Consider the following 24,551-nt stretch of genomic DNA (forward strand, 5'->3'; position numbering starts at 1 on the left):
AGTGGATGACCGCTACCTACGGATAATGGATTGGAGGAACCCTGACAGCAACGTCACCATGTTGAATAATGCTTTTCGTGAAGCCACGGGACGTCTTGTTACGACTCAAACTGTTCAAAATAGGGTGCATGATGCTCAAACTGTGAGCAACTTCACTTCAGATGTTCATGGCGTGGTCCATCTTTGCAACCACGACAACATGCAGCGCGGTACAGATGGACCCAACAACATGCCGAATGGACCGCTCGGGTTTGGCATTACGTTCTCTTCACCGATGAGTGTCTTCAATCAGACAATCATCGGAGACGTGTCTTGAGGCAACCCGGTCAGGTTGAACGCCTTAGACACACTGTCCAGCGAGGTTCCCTGCTGTTTTAGGGCGGCATTATGTGAGGCCGACGTATGCCGCTGGTGGTCATGGAAGGCGCCGTAACGGCTGTACGATTCGTGAATGCCATCCTCCGACCCTTAGTGCAACCACATCGGCAGCATATTAGCGTGGCATTCGTTTTCATGGACGACAATTCGCGCCCCCATCGTGCACATCTTGTGAATGACTTCCTTCAGGATAATAACATCGCTCGACTAGCGTGTCCAGCATGTTCTCCAGACATGAACCCTATCAAAAGTGCCAGGGATAGGTTGAAAATGGCTGTTTATGACCAACCAACCACTCTGAGGGATCTATGCCGAATCGCCGTTGGGGAGTGGGACAATCTGAACCAACAGTGCCTTGATGATGGGTAGTATGCCACGACGAATACAGGCATGCATCAATGCAAAAGGACATGCTACTGGGTATTAGAGGTACTGGTGTGTACAGCAATCTCGACCGCCACCTCTGAAGGTTCCGCTATATGGTGGTTCAAAATGCAATGTGTGGCTTTCATGAGCAATAAAAAGGGGCGGAAATGATGTTTATGTTGATCTGTATTCCAATTTTCTGTACACTTTCCGGAACTCTCGTAACCGAGGTGATGCAAAATTTTTTTTGGTGTGTGTAGTATCAGTGAGCATGCTGTCGGTGTGTAGAACGGGGAAGACGCGCGATCTATCTGAGCTTGACCGAAGGCAGATAGTGGCCCTGAGGCTCGGCAAGAGCATTTCGCAAACAGCATGACTTATCGAGTGTTCAAGGAGTGCTGTGGTGAGTGTCTTCAACACGTGGCGAAGCCAAGGTGAAACCACGTCCAGACGTGGGATTGGGCGCCCAACCCTCATTACAGATGTCGAACGTCGACTGGTAAAACAGGGCAGGCGGCGAAGTGCGGCGGAAATAGCATCAGATTTTAATGCTGAACACATAGTGAACAGAATACTCCTTTCGATAGGCCTCCGCAGTCGACGATCCATACATATGCCAATGTTGACACCACGACATCGGCAATTACGACTGAAATGGGCTCGTGAACTTTGGCACTGGTCGTTGGCGCAGTGGCAGAGCGTTGCATGGTCTGGTGAATACCGAGTGATGCAGATGCTGTCACGCATCCTTGATGTAATGCTTTGGTCACCGGAACCTCCTCAGATATTTTTGTATTTACTTGAATTCTACATGTTGTGCGTCTATATAAAGCTCCTGACGACTTGGACATATAAACAACTCACTCCATCGTGTAGCATTGCAATCCACAATTTACGGAGCGGAATGAAATCACAAACTTTCTTAGGCTGAACGAAAACCACGTGTGGCTCTAAATTCGTGGTCAGTGTTTCCTCCATGAGCTGTTGAAGGCAAAAGATATTGCCTGTGCTTGACGTCCGGCAAGGAATCCATCCTGTTCTTCTTCCTACAAGTTGTTACTCGCATCTCGCGCTTATAAGTTTCCCATATGATCTAGTGATTAAGTTGGTTATACTTACTCCTCTACAGTTTGAGCAATATTTCCTGTTATGCTTTTTATCTATGTTGGACGTGTATGATGTTTTCCATTCTTCTGGTAATTGTTTCCCATTTACGAAGGAGTTTAAAACATAGGCCATCAATTTTAGAATTTTATCTGGTCCAGTTTTGAGCAATTTGGATCTGAAGCCGGTCACAATTTGATATATTGTAGAGAAATTTCCAGTTCTGATATTTGCCTCACAACCAAGGGAAAGACAATGAAAACGTTGGTGTAAACCGGGTGATGCGGGAAGAAAATGTCCAGAGAAAAATAACGAAAGCCCAGTGTTTATGTAAGTGTATTTGTTTAAGCGTGAAATAAACGACTCGAGCGACGTGTGCAGCGTACCTACAACGCTGCCCATTGCGGACTATCCTCAGTTATTTGTTAGATGTATTCCTGTCTCTGTCTTCCTCTACAGTTTTTACCCTCTACAGCTCCTTCTGGTAGCTTGTAAGTTACTCGTCTTAACATATGGCCTTCCGTCCTGTCGCTTTCTCTTGTCAGTGTTTTCCACATATTTCTTTCCTCGCCAATTCTACGGAGAACCTCCTCATTCCTTACGTTGTCAGTCCACCTAATTTTCAGCAATCTCCTGTCGAACCACATCTCAGATGCCTCGATTCTCTTCTTTTTCCTGTTTTCCCACAGTCCATGTTTTACTACCATACAATGTTGTGCACAAACCTACATCCTCAGAAATTGCTTCCTCAAATTAAGCCCTATGTTTGATATTAGTAGACTCCTCCTGGCCACGAATGCCCTTTTTGCCAGTGATAGTCTGCTTTTTACATCCATCTTGCTCCGCCCGTGATGGGGTATTTTACTGCCTAGGCAGCAGCATTCCTTAACTTCATCTAATTCGTGAACACCAGTCCATACATTAAGTCTCTCGACGTTCTAATATATGCTACTTCTCAATACTTTCGTCTTTCTTCTCTTTTACATTTTACATATTACCGGTCTCTCCCTATACCTTGCCCCTATTTTTCTGACAATTTCGCATATCTTGCGCCATTTTACATTGTGGAACGCTTTTTCCAGGTCACCAAATCCTATGAACATCTCTTGATTTCTCTTCATTCTAGCTTCCATTATCAACCGCAAAGTCAGAATTGCCTCTCTGGCGCCTTCACCCTTTCTAAACCCAAACTGAAAGTCATCTAACACATCCTCAATTTTATTTTCCATTCTTCTGTGTATTATTCCTGTCAGCAACTTGGACGCATGAGATATATTATTCCCGTCAGCAACTTTGACGTATGAGATGTTAAGCGAATTGTGTGATAATTTTAGCACTTGTCGGCTCTTGTAATCTTTGGAATTCTGTGGATCATATTTTTCCGAGAGTCAGATGGTGTACCGACAGACTCATCCATACTGTACATCGACGTGAGGAATCGTTTTTTTGCCACTTCCCCCAGTGATTTTAGAAGTTGTGATGGAATGTTATCTACCCCTTTGCCTTGTTCGATCTTAGGTGTTCCAAGGGTCTTTTAAATCCTGATTCTAATACAGGATCTATATCTTTCATATCAACTATTGCTTCATCTTCTATCACGTCATCATACAAATTTTCCCCCTCGTAGATGCCTTCAACGTACTCTTTCCACCTGTCCGCTCTCTCCTCTGCATTTAACAGTGGAACTCCCATCGCACTCTCAATGTTGTCACTCTTCCTTTTAATTTCACCGAAGGTTGTTTTCATTTTTCTACGTGCTGAGTCATTCCTTCCAAATATCGTTTCTTTTTCGATTTCTTAACATTTTTCATGCAACGATTTCGTCTATGCCTATCTACACTTCCTGTTTATTTCATTCCTACGTGACTTATATTTCTGTATTCCTGACTTTCCCTGAACATTTTTATACTTCCTTATTTCATCGATCAGCTGAAGTATTTCTTCTGTTAGCCCTGGTTTCTTCGCAGCTACCTTCTTCGTCCCTATGTTTTTCTTTCCAACTTTTGTGATTGCCGTTTTCAGAGATGACCTTTCCTCTTCAACTGAAATGCCTACTAAGCTATTTCTTATAGCAGTATCTATTGCCTCAGATAACTTCAAGCACATCTCTTCGTTCTCTAGTACAACCACATTCCACTTCTTGGCGCATTGATTCTTCCTGACTAATGTCTTAAATTTCAGCCAGTTACTAAATTGTGATCTGAGTCTATATATGTTTCTGGGTATGCCTTATAAACCATTCTGAATTATGAATCTCTGCCTGACGATGATATAATCTAACTGAAAACTTCCCATATCTCCCGGCGTTTCCTCCTTTTCTGATTCTTGAACAGAGTATTCGCAGTTACTAGCTTAAATTTATTGCAAAACTCAATTAGTCTTTCTCCTCTCTCATTCCTGGTACCAAGCCCATATTCTCCCGTAACGCTTTTTGTACTCCTTTCCCCACAACCGCATTCCAATCCCCCATGGTTTTCATTTCCCTTTACGTAGTAACTTACCTGTTCAATATCCTCATACACTTTCTCTATCTCTTTATCTTCGGCTTGCGACGTCGGCATATATACTTGAACCACCGTTGTCGGTGTTGGTTTGCTGTCGATTCTGATGAGAGTAACCCTATCATTGAACTGTTCACATTAACTCGCTCTCTGTCCTGCCTTCCTATTCATAACAAAGTCTGTCCCGTTATATCATATTTCTGCTGCTGTCTATATTATCCTATACTCATCTGACCACAAATCCTTGTCTTATTTTCATTTGACTTCACTGACCCCCACTACAACCAGACTGATATTTTCTAGTTTCCGTACCACGTTGAAACATCCACGCCTCGACTCGCAGAAAGTTATCCCTTCGTTGGTTATTCAATCTTTTTCTCACGGTCACCCACCCCTTGGCAGTCCTCTTCCGCAGATCCGAATGGGAAACTATACCGGAATTTTCCGCCAATGAAGAGATCATCATGACATGTCATATGAAGAGGACGGAGTTAATTAGTTGCTTGTTTGTTAGACGAAATCCACGTTAGACGTTATGACTTATGAAATGGAAACGTGTCAACAGCAGGCCGGGGTGGCCGAGCGGTTCTAGGCGCTACAGTCTGGAACTGCGCGACCGCTGCGGTCGCAAGTTCGAATCCAGCCTCGGGCATGGATGTGTGTGATGTCCTTAGGTTAGTTAGGTTTAAGAAGTTCTAAGTTCTAGGGGACTGATGATCTCAGAAGTTAAGTCCCATAGCGCCCGGAGCCATTTGAATCATTTTTGTACGGGTCATCAGAATAAACACAAGACGACAACTGAGAGTTAAAAAAACAGTAATATTTATATTACTACGTGCTATACGTTTGCAGTTTTTTCCCTTACAAAACACTTATCTCTTCTCAAGAATTCCTCCATGATCTAGAAATATCATTAATGCTATCTGTTGGACATTTTATTTCCATGGATAGATTGTCAAAGAGTTTTATATCTGCTTATTTCACCCCTTTCTGTGCCAAATTTAGATTAATTAAGAGGCAATGTAGATAATTTTTGCTTCTAGTGCTATGCTTGTGAATATCTCTCTACTTTCAAGCTTGGATGGATCCTTTATACAAAAATTTCATAACTGAATAAATGTACAGCTAGGCTGTGGTTAATATTCAAAACATTATTGTAATTAGTTTCTTTTGTGTAATGAATACTTTTTACCTAAACGAACTTTAAACATACTGGCTTCAGTATGCCCAAAGTTGGCAATTATTCTTATGGCAATAGTAGCTGAACTTACAAATTGTAGCAGGCTTATGTTTTCATCAAATTTCACAACTAAGAACTTACAATTTTCTACCCTGTATGTTACTTCTTGTTGGAATACTATGTTAATGGAAGGTGAGATATTTTTGACAGTACAAACTGGATGAGCTGCATTTTTTTTTCGAAGTTTAGAGCTCTGCTTGTGACTCTCTCCCTTACTTTCAAGCTCGGATGGATCCTTGATACAAAAATACCAATCAGTAAACTTTAAAACCATCACTTCCTATTTTCTCGATTGATACTTCTTTGGTTGGCTTCCGAAAATGCCTGTATCATCTGCAAACAGGAATAATTGTGTCTCTTCATTGAAATAAAATGGCATGTCATTAGCATAAAGCAAGAACACTACTGCGCCAGTGAACAAACTCTGCGGGACTCCTATCGTAATTTCTCCCCATGCAGATGATGGCATCTCTCGTTGTCTTACTGTAACTAACTAGGGTACCTTCCTACATTTTGTTTCTTATATTTAAACCAAATCATGCATTTGCTGAATTACATATTCTGTAAAAACTTAACTTCTTGAATATCATATTATGACTGGCACAATCAAACGTCTTCAATAAGTCACAGAAGGACGCAGTCGGTGACATTTTATCATTTAAAGATTTTATTATGTGCTCAGTAAATGTATGAATAGCTTAGTAGAATGGCCCCTTCGAAATCCAAACACAGGTGGATGGCAACCCTGGACTACATTACCTTTTCAAAAAAATTAGGAAATGACCTAAGGAGTGACAATGAATGGTAGTTATTGACGTATCTGGAGTCCCCTGTTTTGTAGAGAGGCCTAACAATGGCACATTTCAATTTTTCAGAGAAAACACCGTGAGTGAATGACATTACGTAAGTGACTTATAGGGCCACAACTTCTTGATGTCTTATTGCAGATGATATCCACCTCGAATGAACTTTTACTTTTTAGAGTAACGATGATCTTCCTGATTTCATATGGGTATGTGAGATTGATATTTGTTTTATAAATATCTTGTTTATTGCTTCTTCACTGTACTGGTTACTGAGCTATTTGCGTGAAATATCTCACCTATTTGTGGAAAGATATTATTAAAAATATCTGCCACACTTGAACTGCCATATGCAACGCCCCCATTCTCTTCAAAAGAAATCGTATTATCATCTGTGGCTTCTTTCCCTGTCTCTCTTTTAACGGTGTTATTCCATTTCGGACAATATGTATTACTGCACTTTTCTTACAACTTTTATTAGTATGTTACAGTTCTGTTTACAATTAAAAAGTATTTCTGCTTCATTTCTTGTTATGAATATTTTGTACAAGCGCTTTCGCCGTTGTGAGATTTTAATACCGTTAGTAATGCGAGGTTTTCTAATGACTTGACGTAATTACATTTAATTATATTTTTAGGAAAACTACTTTCAAAAATGGAACTTAGGAAATATGTTGAACTTAAAGTTAGTATTAGGCTCACTATAAGCTTCACCTCAGTCAACATTTTTTAAGCTTTCTTTAAAATCCTTAGTAATTTTGTCATTAATCAGTCTCGCTGTTGTCTTAAAAAAAAAGTGTGTGAATTCCTAAGGGGCCAAACTCCTGAGGTCATCGGTCCCTGGACTTACACACTAGCACGCTACTGAAACTAACTGAAACTAAGTTATGCTAAGGACAACACAGGAACCCATTCCCCAGGGAGTACTCGAACCTCCGGCCGGAGGGGCCGCACAATCCGTGGCATGGCCCCAAGACCGCTCGGCCACTCCTCGCGGTTGCTTTCTTTCCGTATTGTACATGGTGTACATGGAGCTAAGATACAAAAAGTGACTGATTGTGTATCGTCAACTGACAGTCCGTTTACCACCATATAGGCATGTTCTGTTTAACGTCGCTTGTTGAATTAATACATTATCTATAAAAGTTTACTACCCTGAGCAACTCGGATAGGGAAAATTATAACTGATGCCAAATTCAGATTGCAAGTGGCTAAGGGACTCTTTCTGTCAAGTTTCTTCAAGAAATTTACATTAAAATCACCAAAAAACTAATAATCCCTTCTTTCTGCCTGACAGAGAGCACAATAATTCGTCAATGACCTGTATACTGCAGCAGTAATTTTATTCATAATAATTAATAATCACAAATTAGATGGATTAGGCTGTTCGAAGCGAGGAACTCTACAATAAAATACACTGCTGGAAAAAATTAGTAAACCCTTTTAGAGGTTTCCAATTCACTCAAGATTTATTCTTGCGAAAGTGCATACAGAGTACATTCACAGATCAGTAGTAGAAATGGCTCTAGGTTTCTGGTGTTGAGTCATATCAGTACGAGGTGTGGCCTAACTCTGGCGTACAGTCAATCGCACAGATGGCGTGTACTTTCCTGGGATGCATTGTGCAACGATTGCTCGACCTGAGTTTTTGGTTGGTGAGTCACGCGAATCACTTCTCGTCCTATCATATTGCACACTTGTTCGATTGGAGAGAAGTCTAAAGATGGTGGTGGTCAGGGAAGTTGCTGCACGTCTTGCAGAGGATGTTGAGTTTCACGGGCAGTGTGTGGGCGAGCGTTATGCTGTTGGAACAACACATCACATTCCTGTTGCAGGAACGGCAGAAGAGCGTGTGTAACGATGTTCTGCACGTGCCGAGTGCTGGTTAGCTTCCCCTCCAGAAGCACCGAAGCTGAACGAGAATTGTAATCGCACCTCAGATCCTAAGGACTGGAGTGGGGCCACTGAGTCTCGGACTAATGCAGTCCACAAGCCAGCGCTCACTAGGACTGCGTCGTATGCACACGCTACCATCACTTCCGTGCAGGCAGAATCTGCTTTCATCGCTGAAGACCATGGCGCGCCATTCCATCTTCCAAGTGATGCTCTGATGGCAGTACACGTCTATACGGTGGTTTGAGAGGAAGATTGGCTAGATGGGCACGTGCTGCTAGTAACTGGTTCCTAACATATCATGTTGACGTGTCTGGGCTTGTGAGCCGTCTTATCTGTGCTGCGGTAGCTGTACGATCTGCCACAGGTGGCCTTACGATACAACGAACCTGGTATGTGTCTGTGCTGCATGGACGTCTGAGAATGTTCACATAATCACTGGTAGCAGCATCGTTACATAACTGATGCAGGACGTCCAGCTTGTGTGATGAATCTCCAATAAGACCATCTCACCACTCGGAAGGCCACAATGTGACCTGTTTCAAACTTGCTCATTTGGCCGTAGTAAACATGAGTCCGTCTCTGTGGCATGGTTGCGTGTCTGCTTCACACGTCTGGAGCACACACTGGCTGTGAGCATTCCCTATTAAAGGGTAGACACGGATGGCGCTCATGTAGCTACACCACTGCGCTATCTGTTGGCGGACGACGCTGAAACCATTATCATTACTTCTACTACCCCCAGGTGGCACATGCAGTCATAGGATAAAAACCGACGTCGTGTTTACAGGTGTACTAATTTTCCTTCGGGCTTTTTAGTAGGCGAGCTGTGCAGTAGGAATCCCGTTTGGCTATATCTGGGATGGAGTTGCCACATACCCTGGCAGTCACCTCACTGTGGGAAATCTTCCAAACAACCTTGGTCAGAACCAGGGGGTTTGAGACTATTTTAAAGTCTCTTGTCACAGACAATAAACGCAATTTACTGTCAGCATATTGCTGTGACGTTTGAGTCCACACGGATATGTAATCATTCTTCGCACATTCCATCTACGAGTGGGAGAGAAACAGGCAGTAGTGCAATAAAAACAGAACATTTCCGCGGATGTTCAGTGTGTGGCCTCGGCTCCTACTACTGCCGCAGGCCCGTCGGCGCGCACGCTGCTGCTGTCGGTGGTGCTGGAGCTGGGCCTCAGCTCCGGCCTGTACCGCGGCCGGCCCGTCACCTGGCTGCCGGCGCACACCTGCCGCGAGGCCTGCCCCGAGCGCGCGCCGCGCCCCGGCGACCTGCTGCGGCTGACCGGCTCCTACAAGGACGACTACGGCCTCGACGTCACCGTCACGTCGCCGTCGGGCCGCGCCGCCACCTGCGACGTGCCCGAGCGGCCCTTCCTCGGCGCCCGGGGGCCGTCCTTCCAGCTGGAGGCCACCTTCCCCGGCCGCACCCCCCTCGTGTGCCACAGCCACCGCGTGCCCATAGGCCGAGACGTCGACGGCACCGAGTTCTACTTCATCGTCCGTCTGGATGTGGAGTTCGAAGACGCCAAGGTGTTCCGCTGTAAGATGAAGTTTGGAGAGCAGCTGGGTGAGTGCCTTTACTTTGTCTTTCCTATGTACGCGATGGCTATAATTAAACTTTCCCTATTTAACACGTTATAATACGGAAACTAATTACCGTACGAGTACCAAACTTGGCTGCATTAATGTCCATAGTATAGGTGGAAAGAATACATTGAAAGCCTCTGTGAGGGTGAAGATTTGTCTGATGTGATACAAGAAGAAACAGGAGTCGATTTAGAAGAGATAGGGGATCCAGTATTAGAATCGGAATTTAAAAGAGCTTTGGAGGACTTACGGTCAAATAAGACAGAAGGGATAGATAACATTCCATCAGAATTTCTAAAATCATTGGGGGAAGTGGCAACAAAACGAGTATTCACGTTGGTGTGTAGAATATATGAGTCTGGCGATATACCATCTGACTTTCGGAAAAGCATCATCCGCACAATTCCGAAGACGGCAAGAGCTGACAAGTGCGAGAATTATCGCACAATCAGCTTAACAGGTCATGCATCGAAGCTGCTTACGAGAATAATATACAGAAGAATGGAAAAGAAAATTGAGAATGCGCTAGGTGACGATCAGTTTGGCTTTAGGAAAAGAAAAGGGACGAGAGAGGCAATTCTGACGTTACGGCTAATAATGGAAGCAAGGCTAAAGAAAAATCAAGACACTTTCATAGGATTTGTCGACCTGGAAAAAGCGTTAGACAATATAAAAGGGTGCAAGCTGTTCGAGATTGTGAAAAAAGTAGGGGTAAGCTACAGGGAGAGACGGGTCATATACAATATGTACAACAACCAAGAGGGAATCATAAGAGTGGACGATCAAGAACGAAGTGCTCATATTAAGAAGGGTGTAAGACAAGGCCGTAGCCTTTCGCCCCTACTCTTCAATCTGTACATCGAGGAAGCAATGATGGAAATAAAAGAAAGGTTCAGGAGTGGAATTAAAATACAAGGTGAAAGGATATCAATGATACGATTCGCTGATGACATTTCTATCCTGAGTGAAAGTGAAGAAGAATTAAATGATCTGCTGAACGGAATGAACAGTCAAATGAGTACACAGTATGGTTTGAGAGTAAATCGGAGAAAGATGAAGGTAATGAAAAGTAGTAGAAATGAGAACAGCGATAAACTTAACATCAGGATTGATGATCACGAAGTCAATGAAGTTAAGGAATTCTGCTACCTAGGCAGTAAAATAACCAATGACGGACGGAGCAAGGAGGACATCAAAAGCAGACTCGCTATGGCAAAAAAAGGCATTTCTGGCCAAGAGAAGTCTACTAATATCAAATACTGGCCTCAATTTGAGGAAGAAATTTCTGAGGATGTACGTCTGGAGTACAGCATTGTATGGTAGTGAAACATGGACTGTGGGAAAACCGGAACAGAAGAGAATCGAAGCATTTGAGATGTGGTGCTACAGACGAATGTTGAAAATTAGGTGGACTGATAAGGTAAGTAATGAGGAGGTTCTACGCAGAATCGGAGAGGAAAGGAATATGTGGAAAACACTGATGAGGAGAAGGGACAGGATGATAGCACATCTGCTAAGACATGAGGGAATGACTTCCATGGTACTAGAGGGAGCTGTAGAGGGCAAAAACTGTAGAGGAAGACAGAGATTGGAATACGTCAAGCAAATAATTGAGGACGTAGGTTGCAAGTGCTACTCTGAGATGAAGAGGTTAGCACAGGAAAGGAATTGGTGGCGGGCCGCATCAAACCAGTCAGTAGACTGATGACCAAAAAAAAAAAAAAAAAAAAAGTATGGGATGCATGATTTCCATGCGTTACAGCGTCACTCTCCAGTTCCAATTATGGCAACCAGGTGCTGTGATCAGTCATCCTGATTCATAGTCTCACACACCTGACCAATGGCAGTGACCTTGTTGACCTGTCGACATGGGCTTGGACAAAGTAGCAGTGCATTATTGGTGAAGCTCTATTATCAAAACATCAAAAAAATGGCTCTGAGCACTATGGAACTTAACTTCTGAGGTCATCAGTCCCCTAGAACCTAGAACTACTTAAACCTAACTAACGTAAGTAAGGTCATCACACACATCCATGCCCGAGGCAGCATTCGAACCTGCGGCCGTAGCGGTCGCGCGGTTCCAGATTGAAGCGCCTATCAAAACAACAGTAACGCTGCAGTTGCACTGCGAGAATATCGTTGGCTGCTGTGCGGAGCGTGGTGAAGAAGTTCGAATCAATGGGAAACTGGGCGTCGCTCTGAGAAGAGGTCGACGAGCGGTTGCACCACAGGTGGTTGATGAAATCACGGTTGCTATGGCAAACGACGGTGCGCGCAGTTCCTGATCGTATGGCGTAGTGTCAAGACGGCTGGCCCACTGTATGGATGGTGCTTCGAACCGTTCTCAAATGGTATCTGTACAAGATCAATATCGTTCAGCAGCTTGCACCACGGGACTCACAACGACGTGTTGACTTAGCTCTCCACTTTCTCGCAACGATTGAAGTTGACGAGAGCTGGCCCTGGACCATCCTATGGCCAGAAGAAGCTCATTTTTCTCTGATGGGCGAGGTGAACACATAGGATTGACGAGTGTGGGGATGTTCACCTCCAGTGACTGTGTACTTCTGTATAGTGAACGTGTAACCATATGGTGTGGCTTGACGGCTTCCTTCATCATTGGCCCATTCTTTTTTGAACAGTTTGGCGCTCAGGGACCAAAGACGTGCAGTGTGACTGGCCGGTGTTACTGCCATATGCTTCGTGAGATCACCTGATCTCATTCCCTGTGATTTCTGGTGGTCGGGCTAACTGAAGGACAGGGTTTACCAGGGGACATTCACCCAAGTACTGATCTGAAGCGCAGCATTTCAAGACAGTAGCCAGTATACCTACGGATATGTTTCTTTCTGCTGTGCAGAATGCAATCCTGTGCTTTCAGACTCTTCTGGACACTGTCAGTCGCCGTACTGAGTCCCTTCTGTAGCAGTAACTTTACCAGTATGTAATGATGTACTGTAGCAACACCGTACCCTGTATGAACAGAAGTGCCCTCCTCGCTTCTGTCTATACGTTCAGGCTAATATCATGACCTACTGTAGGGACTTTGATATGGTTTTTACTACTAGGAAGATTAATTTACAAGCAATGTTTGTATACTCATATATAATTTATAAATAGTTCCTGCAAACTGACTGAACTATGATGAATTAAAGCGAACCGCTGGTGTGAAAACGATGCGATTGCCATATAGTGGTGAATGCCAGAGCTAGCTCCTCATGCTGTCGCTTCATGACTGACAGCGTCCATTTCATCTTCACCTGCAGGGACGGTTCTGCGTTCTTTTTCAGGCATCACTGTGGAGGTTCTGTGACCTATCATCGTTTTCCTTTCTGGCGTTTCTTCACTTTGTGATACCTGCACATCTTGACGGATCAAGTCACTGCTCTCCAGTACAAACATGAAGTGGCACAAATTCAGGGACTTCCACTATGCCACTGAGCCACACGAAACTAATTGCCACATTCTATATATCGGTATGCGTGCGACAGTATGCATTGGTAGCCCTTGGGCCAGGGACCATTCTTATACCCAATAGAAGGATCGTCTCAGTGTCACTATCCTACAGAACAGCGTCAGCGTATGAATATTGCACACTTACTCTTGGTTAGGAAACTGGAGCAAATCGCTTAGTTCTTTTTGAATTTAATGTGGTCGACGGAGGGCTTGATGGGACTTACGGAGGCACCTTTACTTCATGGGCAATTCCTCTGAAAGTCTCAATAAAGCGTCTTTTTACTACACTTTCGTCGCCACAAGCGGACCAAAACTCAGCCGAGTGCTCCAAAATGGCTATGTTCAATAAATGGCTAAAATTTTTACCATATATTCCCAAGTTCCCAATCTCAAACAACGTTGAAAATATTCTTGATATCTTTGTCCGTTTCCAAGATACAGAGGTTCAAAGTTACTCTTCTTCTGCGAAAAATGCGCTAAGAGACGAAATCTATGTAATAAATAACTGCTGCAAATTGCTCAAATTTTAACAGTATATCCCCTAAGCTAGTAGACCCATCTCCCCGCTTTCAAATATCTTTATCTGTTATGGAGAAACATATCAAAAACGTGTTTTTTTGGGTACAAAAAACCAGCCACGGATTACCGAAATGGCTATGCACAGCAAATGGCTGTAATTTTTCGATGTTTCTAACATTCCGATCTCGAACAACCGTGAAAATTTCTTCACGTCTTTATCCGTTTCCAAGATACTGAGGTTCAAAGTTGCCCTATTTGTTCACGTAAAATGCGCACATAATATTCATTATGAGGCGAAATCTTAGTTTACAAAGTGACGCAGCATATGTTGTAAAGTGTGTCCATTAATATCTGGGAACCCCACATTGTAGTACTGAAGCAAATGCAGTTTTGGCACGCAAAATCCGGCCTGCGGCGTAAAATTAGTTTTGTGTTATTTCAGTTTCACATAAGTAAACTATGTAAATTACATTTATGTGAATTACATAACTTGCTCCAGCAGGGAAAAGAAGGGAAACAGCGCAAAGATACTCCTATCACAACCCAAAAAAAGTGAATATGTTATTGTTTACTTAAAATGCTCAGACTGAAAAGTGGGGTACCAGCTGTCTCATTCAGCCTTCATCAGCAGCTTTAAAAATTTTCCCAAAAAGTTTGGCTTGCGAACATAATCGCGCTTTTTTATGCCGAGAGAAAAGAAGACAGCGGCAGTGGCAATGAGACGGAAAAGTAATAAATACTGGGAGACTGTAGACAGTGGTTATCTTTTAGAAAGAGCGAAGGAGACAAAGGCAGTGTGAGAGAAAGAGCGAGACACAGTGGCAGTGTAACGTAGTTGATAGTGATAGAACAGTGCTAGAAAAGAGGGAAGGAGTCTGTGCCAAGCGGAAAGGAATACAGAGAAACAGAAAGTGGAAGTGGATGAGAACCAGTGATAATGAGAGACAGAATATATGACATTGAGAACGAAGAAGAAGGGAGAGATACTGAGGTGAGAACAGACCAGTAGGAAGGAAGGAACGAGATACTAGCAGTAAGAGAGAGCAAGAGATGACTAGTGACAGTGAGAGAAAACTGTAGTTGTAGGACAGAACGAAGCGGACTGTGGTTGTGACACAGGAGGCAATGACTGACAGAGAGACACAGAGATATAATAACAGTGAGTTCGGCAGAATGAGTGAGTGAGAAAGAGTAACTGGGAGTGGATGGGTATGAGCGTCTTACAATGGACTAGTGGGGGTGAGTGAGTTACAATTTGGGGAACTTGTGGGAGTTTGAGGTGAGTCGCATGTTAAAGAGAGCGCGAATATGTTTGTATGCTACGCTTTTTGGGAAAATTTTTAAAGGTGCTGAGGGAGGCAGATAGAGGTAGCACGTACCTCATTTTTCAGAGTCTTTTGAATAAACGGGAACATATTCGCAGTTTTCTTGCTATGATGGGACCATTTTTTCTCTGGTATACAGGGTGGTCCATTGATCATGACCGGGCCAAATATCTCACGAAATAAGCATCAAACGAAAAAACTACAAAGAACAAAACTTGTCTAGCTTGAAGGGGGAAACCAGATGCCGCTATGGTTGGCTCGCTAGATGACGCTGCCATAGGTCAAACGGATATCAACTGCCTTTCTTTAAATAGGAACCCCCATTTTTACTACATATTCGTGTAGTACGTAAAGAAATATGAATGTTTTAGTTGGACCACTTTTTTGCTTTGTCATAGATGGCGCTGTAATAGTCACAAACATATTTCTCACAATTTTAGACGAACAGTTGGTAACAGGTAGGTTTTTAAATTAGAATACAGAACGTAGGAACGTTTGAACATTTTATTTCGGTTGTTACAATGCGATACATGTACCTCTGTGAACATATTTCTGAGAACGCATGCTGTTACAGCGTGATTACCTGTAAATACCACATTATGCAATAAATGCTCAGAATGATGTCCGTCAACCTCAATGCATTTGACAATACGTCTAACGACATTCCTCTCAACAGCGAGTAGTTAGCCTTCCGTAATGTTCACACATGCATTGACAATGCGCTGACGCATGTTGTCAGGCGTTGTCGGTGGGCCACGATAGCAAAAATCCTTCAGCTTTCCCCACAGAAAGAAATCCGGGGACGTCAGATCCGGTGAACGTGCGGTCCATGGTATGGTGCTTAGACGACCAATCCACCTGTCATGAAATACGCAATTCAATACCGCTTCAACCGCACGCGAGCTACGTGCCGGACATCCATCATGTTGGAAGTACATCGCCATTCTGCCATGCAGTGAAACATCACGTAGTAACATCGGTAGAACATTACAAAGAAAATCAGCATACATTGCACCATTTAGATTGCCATCGATAAAATGAGGGCCTATTATCCTTCCTCCCATAACGCCGCACCATACATTAACCCGCCAAGGACGCTGATGTTCCACTTGTCGCAGCCATCGTGAATTTTCCGCTGCCCAATAGTGCAATTATGCCGGTTTACGTTACCGCTGTTGGTGAATGACGCTTCGTCGCTAAATAGAAGGCGTGCAAAAAATCTGTTATCGTCCCGTAATTTCTCTTGTGTCCAGTGGCAGAAATGTACACGACGTTCAAAGTCGTCGCCATGCAATTCCTGGTGCATAGAAATATGGTACGGGTGCAATTGATGTTGATGTAGCATTCTCAACACCGACGTTTTTGAGATTCCCGATTATCGCGCAATGTGTCTGCTACTGATGTGCGGATTAGCCGCGACAGCAGCTAAAACACCTACTTGGGCATCATCATTTGTTGCAGGTCGTGATTGACGTTTCACATGTGACTGAACACTTCCTGTTTCCTTAAATAACGTAACTATCCGGCGGACGGTCAGGACACTTGGATGATGTCGTCCAGGATACCGAGCAGCATACATAGCTCACGGCCGTTGGGCGTATTGATTACAATAGGCATACATCAACACGATATCGACCTTTTCCGCAATTGGTAAACCGTCCATTTTAACACGGGTAAAGTATCACGAAGCAAATACCGTCCGCACTGTCGGAATGTTACGTGATACCACGTACTTATACGTTAGTGACTATTACAGCGCCATTAGCACAAAGTGAATAAAAGTGGTCCAACTAAAACATTCATATTTCTTTGCGTACTACACGAATATGTAATAAAAATGGGGGTTCCTATTTTAAAAAAACGCAGTTGATATCCGTTTGACCTATGGCAGCGCCATCTAGAGGGCCAACCATAGTGCTATCTGGTTTCCCCCTTTAAGCTAGACGGGTTTCGTTCGTTGTAGTTTTTTCGTTTGATGTTTATTTCGTGAGATATTTGGCCCGATCACTATGAATGGACCACCCTGTATGTCTTATTTTTGTATACAGTTTATGAATTAAAAGTCCCCCGGCGCCGTTTTCTGTCTATACGTATAGGCTACTCTCAGGAACTACCGTAGCGAATTTTATACGGTTTACACTAACAGAGACACTGATTCGGAGCCCAATTACATATAACATTCGCGTCTCCTGAGAAGTTAACTGGCGTGCTTAAATCGCCTAACTTATGTGAATGTGATGTTATCCATTTGCCTATCTTAGTTATCTGATCTTGGAACGTAAGTCTATAAAGTGGCCCAAGTCGTCCGGCCGTAGATACTTTGTGCTACTGGTGTGAAGGAGGACGGGGGTGGGAGGGGGGCAGTCGCTAGTTTACTGAATGAATGTAATCCATATGCGAGTTTACTTTCACTTTTGTTTAGTACTCAAACAAATTCAGTCCAATAGGTGAACTAAGTGTCAGCTCTTGATGGCTGTTTGGAGTGTGTAACGATACTGGAATTTCCCAGCTGGAGATCGCAACACAGCATGCCTAGAGCATGTACATATGCACCTTACCACCATCTTTTGGACTTTGAGAAATATAGAAGCATTGGCATGAGGACACATGAGATCATCATTCTGGCAGGTCGAGCAGACAGCTGGCTGCTCTGCAATGACTACAGAATGAGCGGAAATGAGACGACTCAAGACAGCTGTTTAGTGAAACACCACGAGATCTTAGAATGTTCGCTCTGAATAATAGACCGATGACAACAGGTAAAATCTGGGCAAGGATTTCAAGAAAAGTGTCACCATGAACCGTGGGAACAGATTACCGGAAGAGAGTCTCGGATCTTGAGTTGCCATGTGTCCTTTATCATATACACCAGACAACAACATCTGTAATGGTGCAGAGCCAGACTTCAGTTTCGACAGTGAGTATCATTGTATAATTCAGTAAAATCTTCTCTGTTTACAAGTTGTGTCACTTCGAATAAAACACTCGAGACTTCGACGACTGTCTCCGTCATTCTCATCATCAGAAGGAAACCACTGACTGCCGCGGCGGTCGTGGTGTTCCGCTTATATAGTCATGATAGCAGCAACTGGAACCTTCCGGAAAGGGCGGAAGTGACACATGCGTGGAAAAGGGAGTTGGGAAGATCCCATCTGCTGCAGGACCAATGGCGTCAGGTGACACGAGGTGCCGGTTCCCTACAAGTGTCAACCATCCACCTACGGTTACGCTAAAGTGCAGAGCCGACCCTCAGCACTAGTGTGTACAATTGGCCTCTGCTAAAACTTTTGTAGTTTAATCTCGTCCACCTGCTTTATAACACAACCCCAGTGCGATGACATATGAGCCAACACTCTCGTCTTTTCAAATTCGTAATCAAACCGTAGTCCATTCTCCAAGAAATTTTCACCTGCAGCCGACTTATCAAGTTCCCTTTGTTTGAAATGTCACGTGTGGCTTAGCACTGCCCGCTCGAAGAGCTATGTCGTCTCTAACAGGGCGTAACATATCTCGTATCTTGGGGGCAGACCAGAGCGCTGCTGATCTCAGTCCACGTTCCTACAAAACACCGTGCCAGCCCTGGTTGTTTCTTCCTCGTGGTAATGATGGCGGAGGCAGCTGTCGGAAGCTCGAGTGTTTTATTCGAAGTGACACGCTTTGTAAACAGAGAAGATGTTACTCATGCACATCACCATAGAAGTGTCCGAGACATTCAGTGGTGTTCAGCGTTGAGCTTTGTTTACGTTTATTGTGCGCGGTTAGATGCCAGCGTGTCCACTGACCATCTGGTGAAAGTCACGAAAAGCAGCTTACACGACAATCGTCTTGAGGAATGTACGGCTAACCACCCTGCCAGGTGCCATGGCTCTATATATCATGTTTGGAATGCAATGGGAAGCACACTAGCCACCAGCCATCAATACTCATGAAGTGGAACTGCGAATGATGCAAACACTGCAAAAAAATCCTTGAAGATGATGATCGAAGGATGTTTGCTTCCATGGTGCAGAGAATAAAAAGAGATTTTGAGGATAGACATCGCTTGTGAATGGAATGGAAGTTTAGTCATCCAATATCCGTCATGTGATGAATATAACTACAAAGTTAGATGAGTACCTGGCTGCTTTCCGGGAGGGAAGGAGCGCTTGGTCCCCGGCACGAATCCGCCCGGCGGATTTGAGTCGAGGTCTGGGGAACCGACCAGTCTGTGGATGGTTTTCAGGCGGTTTTCCATCTGCCTCGGCGAATGCGGGCTGGTTCCCCTTATTCCGCCTCAGTTACACTATGTCGGCGATTGCTGTGCAAACAAGGTCTCCACGTACGCGTACACCACCATACTCTACCACAAAAACATAGGGGTTACACTCGTCTGGTGTGAGACGTTCCCTGGGGGGGTCCACCGGGGACCGAACCGCACAATAACCCTGGGTTTTGTGGGGCGGCGGAGGCGTAAAGTGGACTGCGGTAGTCGTCGTGTGGTTGTGGACCACTGCGGCTGCGGCGGGGACAGAGCCTCTAGGTTCCCGGTTAACATACAATACAATACTGGGCTGGTGCCTTATGTTGTAACGTTTTCCATTTTTATCATTGTATTTGTGCTTTCTGCTGCTCCTCTCACCACCATTTGAACTACACTCCTGGAAATGGAAAAAAGAACACATTGACACCGGTGTGTCAGACCCACCATACTTGCTCCGGACACTGCGAGAGGGCTGTACAAGCAATGATCACACGCACGGCACAGCGGACACACCAGGAACCGCGGTGTTGGCCGTCGAATGGCGCTAGCTGCGCAGCATTTGTGCACCGCCGCCGTCAGTGTCAGCCAGTTTGCCGTGGCATACGGAGCTCCATCGCAGTCTTTAACACTGGTAGCATGCCGCGACAGCGTGGACGTGAACCGTATGTGCAGTTGACGGACTTTGAGCGAGGGCGTATAGTGGGCATGCGGGAGGCCGGGTGGACGTACCGCCGAATTGCTCAACACGTGGGGCGTGAGGTCTCCACAGTACATCGATGTTGTCGCCAGTGGTCGGCGGAAGGTGCACGTGCCCGTCGACCTGGGACCGGACCGCAGCGACGCACGGATGCACGCCAAGACCGTAGGATCCTACGCAGTGCCGTAGGGGACCGCACCGCCACTTCCCAGCAAATTAGGGACACTGTTGCTCCTGGGGTATCGGCGAGGACCATTCGCAACCGTCTCCATGAAGCTGGGCTACGGTCCCGCACACCGTTAGGCCGTCTTCCGCTCACGCCCCAACATCGTGCAGCCCGCCTCCAGTGGTGTCGCGACAGGCGTGAATGGAGGGACGAATGGAGACGTGTTGTCGCTTCTGCCTTGGTGCCAATGATGGTCGTATGCGTGTTTGGCGCCGTGCAGGTGAGCGCCACAATCAGGACTGCATACGACCGAGGCACACAGGGCCAACACCCGGCATCATGGTGTGGGGAGCGATCTCCTACACTGGCCGTATACTACTGGTGATCGTCGAGGGGACACTGAATAGTGCACGGTACATCCAAACCGTCATCGAACCCATCGTTCTACCATTCCTAGACCGGCAAGGGAACTTGCTGTTCCAACAGGACAATGCACGTCCGCATGTATCCCGTGCCACCCAACGTGCTCTAGAAGGTGTAAGTCAACTACCCTGGCCAGCAAGATCTCCGGATCTGTCCCCCATTGAGCATGTTTGGGACTGGATGAAGCGTCGTCTCACGCGGTCTGCACGTCCAGCACGAACGCTGGTCCAACTGAGGCGCCAGGTGGAAATGGCATGGCAAGCCGTTCCACAGGACTACATCCAGCATCTCTACGATCGTCTCCATGGGAGAATAGCAGCCTGCATTGCTGCGAAAAGTGGATATACACTGTACTAGTGCCGACATTGTGCATGCTCTGTTGCCTGTGTCTATGTGCCTGTGGTTCTGTCAGTGTGATCATGTGATGTATCTGACCCCAGGAATGTGTCAATAAAGTTTCCTCTTCCTGGGACAATGAATTCACGGTGTTCTTATTTCAATTTCCAGGAGTGTATTTCTTGATGTCGTAGCTGTTACCCTTCATCTATACATTCAGTACTCATTCATTTAGTAATTTATCTGCCCACGTAATGTTAATATTCTTCAACAGCACTAAATTTCAAATTCTTCCAGTTTCTTCTTCTCTGTACTTTTGATGTTCTTTCCTTTCCATACAATGTTGTGATCGAGATACAGTTTCAGCGAACTTCTTCCTCAGTTACGTATCAACATCTCATATCAGTAGAGCTCTTCAGGTGTGTCGAACTATGCCTGTTACTTTTCATGCTTTGGTCATATAACATAATCTTGCTTCCTAGGTGGGAGAATTCTATACTCCGTCCATTTCTGCGTCTTTGATGTTAAGCATTTTGTTATTCCGTACTCTTTCGTCTTTGCTTTGCTCATTCGTATACATATTCCGCGCTAAGTATGTAGCCCTTCTCTTGCAACACGTCTTCTATGACTTCTTTACATCTGAGAAGAAGCGCCATGTCCTTTGCGAACCTTAGCATTGATATTTAGTTCACCTGAACTTTTATTCCTCTTCTGAAAGTTTCTTTTACTGCTTTTATTGCGTCTTCGACTAGCAAGTTCGACATCAGTGGAAATACGCTACAGCCCTGCTTCACATCACTCTTAACACGCTCTTTCTTTGCCTTCCGCTTTTATTACTCGCGCTTAGGTTTTGTAGATGTGTTAGATTATTCGTCCTCTCTCTGTGCTTTAGTTCCAGTCTTCTAAGAATTGCAAACTTCTTACTCAATCTTACATTGTAGAATGATGTCTCTAGGCCTTTAAAAGCTAACCTTTCTATAACAAGATCGTCCGCAGCTTGTGGTCGTGCGGTAGCGTTCTCGCTTCCCGCGTACGGGTTCCCGGGTTCGATTCCCGGCGGGACCACGGATTTTCTCTGCCTCGTGATGACTGGGTGTTGTGTGATGTCCTTAGGTTAGTTAGGTTTAAGTAGTTCTAGGGGACTGATGACCATAGCTGTTAAGTCCCATAGTGCTCAGAGCCACACATCAAGATCGACAACCAGACTATGCAAACTAACGGGTCCTCATGAGCAGTGCATCCTACGCAGTTCGCAGCAACATTAAAGTCAAACTCGACTGCCAATATATGGAATATTCACAATCCCATACACTATCTGATGAAAAGTATCCGGACACTCATATGTTGTGCGTAATTGACCACTGGATGCAAATATGGAAATTTGTGGTAAGGTCTTACGGGACGAAACTGCTGAGCTCATCGGTCCCTAAGCCTACACACTACTTAATCTAACTTAAACTAACTTATGCTATAGACAACACACACACCCATGCCAGAGGGAGGGCTCGAAACTTCGACGTGGGGAGCCGCACGGACCGTGACAAGACGCCCGAGACCGCGCGGCTGCCCAGCGCGGCGGTCCACTAGATGCCACGAGCGGCCGGCCCACCTGTATAAAAGGAGATGGGGAGTACTTTGTTGGCAGTAGGGAAGCAGTAAGAGCGGAAAGGGTCGGTCACCAGAGCTCAGTGACTTCCCTGAATGTCACCTGAGTAACACATCCGTCAGCGACGTTTCACCCCTTCTAAAGTTGGCCGAGTCGCCCGTTGACGATGTGATTTTCAAGTGGATATGCGAAGGATGAACCACAGCTAAATGAAGACCAAGGCAGAACTCATGTATTCAAGGACAGGAATCAGCGGATATTGCAGACGGTGGCTCTAATAATCGCTTGACGTCGGCGAAAGGAATCACTCGTGAGTTTCAAAGTGCTGACACCAGTCCAGATAGGACAGTGACCGCACGTAGGGAATTTTAACTTAAAATATGGTAAAAGAAACTGTAGTCAGTGCTAAGTCGTGAGGTGGCGTAAAGAGCGTCGTCACTGGACAGTGGTTGACTGGGAAATAATGATTCGTAGTGAAATGAAATGAGCGTTTGGCGTCATTGGCCGGGAGGCCCCTTGCGGGGCAGGTCCGGCCACCTTGGCGCAGGTCTTATTACATTCGACGCCACATTGGGCGACCTGCGCGCCGGATGGGGACTAAATGATGATGAAGACAACCCAACACCCAGTCCCTGAGCGGAGAAAATCTCCGACCCAGCCGGGAGTCGAACCCGGGCCCGTAGGACGGCAATCCGTCACGTTGACCACTCAGCTATTTTATTTTTTAGATCCCATTTGGTTCTATATTGTTCGTTCGTGGCGGACGTCCGATGACACTCGTTCAAGTTGTTCGTTGATCCATTCACTCAGTTTTTTATTACAGAGAGTAGCTAAACCCTCTGACCGAACACGCAGAGCTACCGTGCTGCCTTATTGGGGCGGACATTCGTAGTGATGAATTACGCTATACCCTGTGAACATCAGAGGGAAGGGTTTAGGTTTGGCGAACAGCTGGAGGGCATTACGTGCCATAATGTGCAGTGCCAATAACGAAGTATGGAGGAGGAGTGTTACAGTAGGAGGGCGTTTTCCTCGGTTAGGTTGCGGCCCCCTTATTGTGCTTGAAAACGCTAAGTGCAGAAGTATATGAATAAATTTTACAGCTTTGTGTATTCGCTTGTCTGTGGACATTAACATTCCAAAAATGGACTGAACTGCTCAGAGTCCCGTCATGAGCCCAATCGAAAAAATTTGCGATGAGTAAGATTGTCGATTTCTCTCCAGATCTCATCGTCCAGCATCACTATCTTCTCTGGCTTCGGCTCTTAGGGAAGAATGGGCTGCTGGCAGAATGAGATTTTCACTCTGCAAGCGGAGTGTGCGCTGAAATGAAACTTCTTGGCAGATTAAAACTGTGTGCCCGACCGAGACTCGAACTCGGGACCTTTGCCTTTCGCGGGCAAGTGCTCTACCATCTTAGCTACCGAAGCACGACTCACGCCCGGTACTCACAGCTTTACTTCTGCCAGTATCTCGTCTCCTACCTTCCAAACTTTACAGAAGCTCTCCTGCGAACCTTGCAGAACTAGCACTCCTGAAAGAAGGGATATAGCGGAGACATGGCTTAGCCACAGCCTGGGGGATGTTTCCAGAATGAGATTTTCACTCTGCAGCGGAGTTTGCGCTGATATGAAACTTCCTGGCAGATTAAAACTGTGTGCCCGACCGAGACTCGAACTCGGGACCTTTGCCTTTCGCGGGCAAGTGCTCTACCAACTGAGCTACCGAAGCACGACTCACGCCCGGTACTCACAGCTGTACTTCTGCCAGTATCTCGTCTCCTACCTTCCAAACTTTACAGAAGCTCTCCTGCGAACCTTGCAGAACTAGCACTCCTGAAAGAAAGGATATAGCGGAGACATGGCAGGAGAGCTTCTGTAAAGTTTGGAAGGT

At 45.2% G+C, this 24,551-nt stretch overlaps 1 protein-coding gene across 1 annotated transcript in view; it reads left to right on the plus strand.

Moving 5' to 3' along the window:
* LOC126100343 (uncharacterized) overlaps nucleotides 1-24,551 on the plus strand; it is an 89,820-nt gene that overhangs the window by 44,598 nt on the left and 20,671 nt on the right. The window contains exon 5 of the mRNA XM_049910955.1: nucleotides 9,430-9,870. Within this exon, the coding sequence (XP_049766912.1) occupies nucleotides 9,430-9,870 (441 nt within the window). The remainder of the gene's footprint in view (nucleotides 1-9,429; nucleotides 9,871-24,551) is intronic.

This window comes from Schistocerca cancellata, chromosome 9 (assembly GCF_023864275.1).
Source record: "Schistocerca cancellata isolate TAMUIC-IGC-003103 chromosome 9, iqSchCanc2.1, whole genome shotgun sequence".
NCBI classification, from domain to species: domain Eukaryota; kingdom Metazoa; phylum Arthropoda; class Insecta; order Orthoptera; family Acrididae; genus Schistocerca; species Schistocerca cancellata.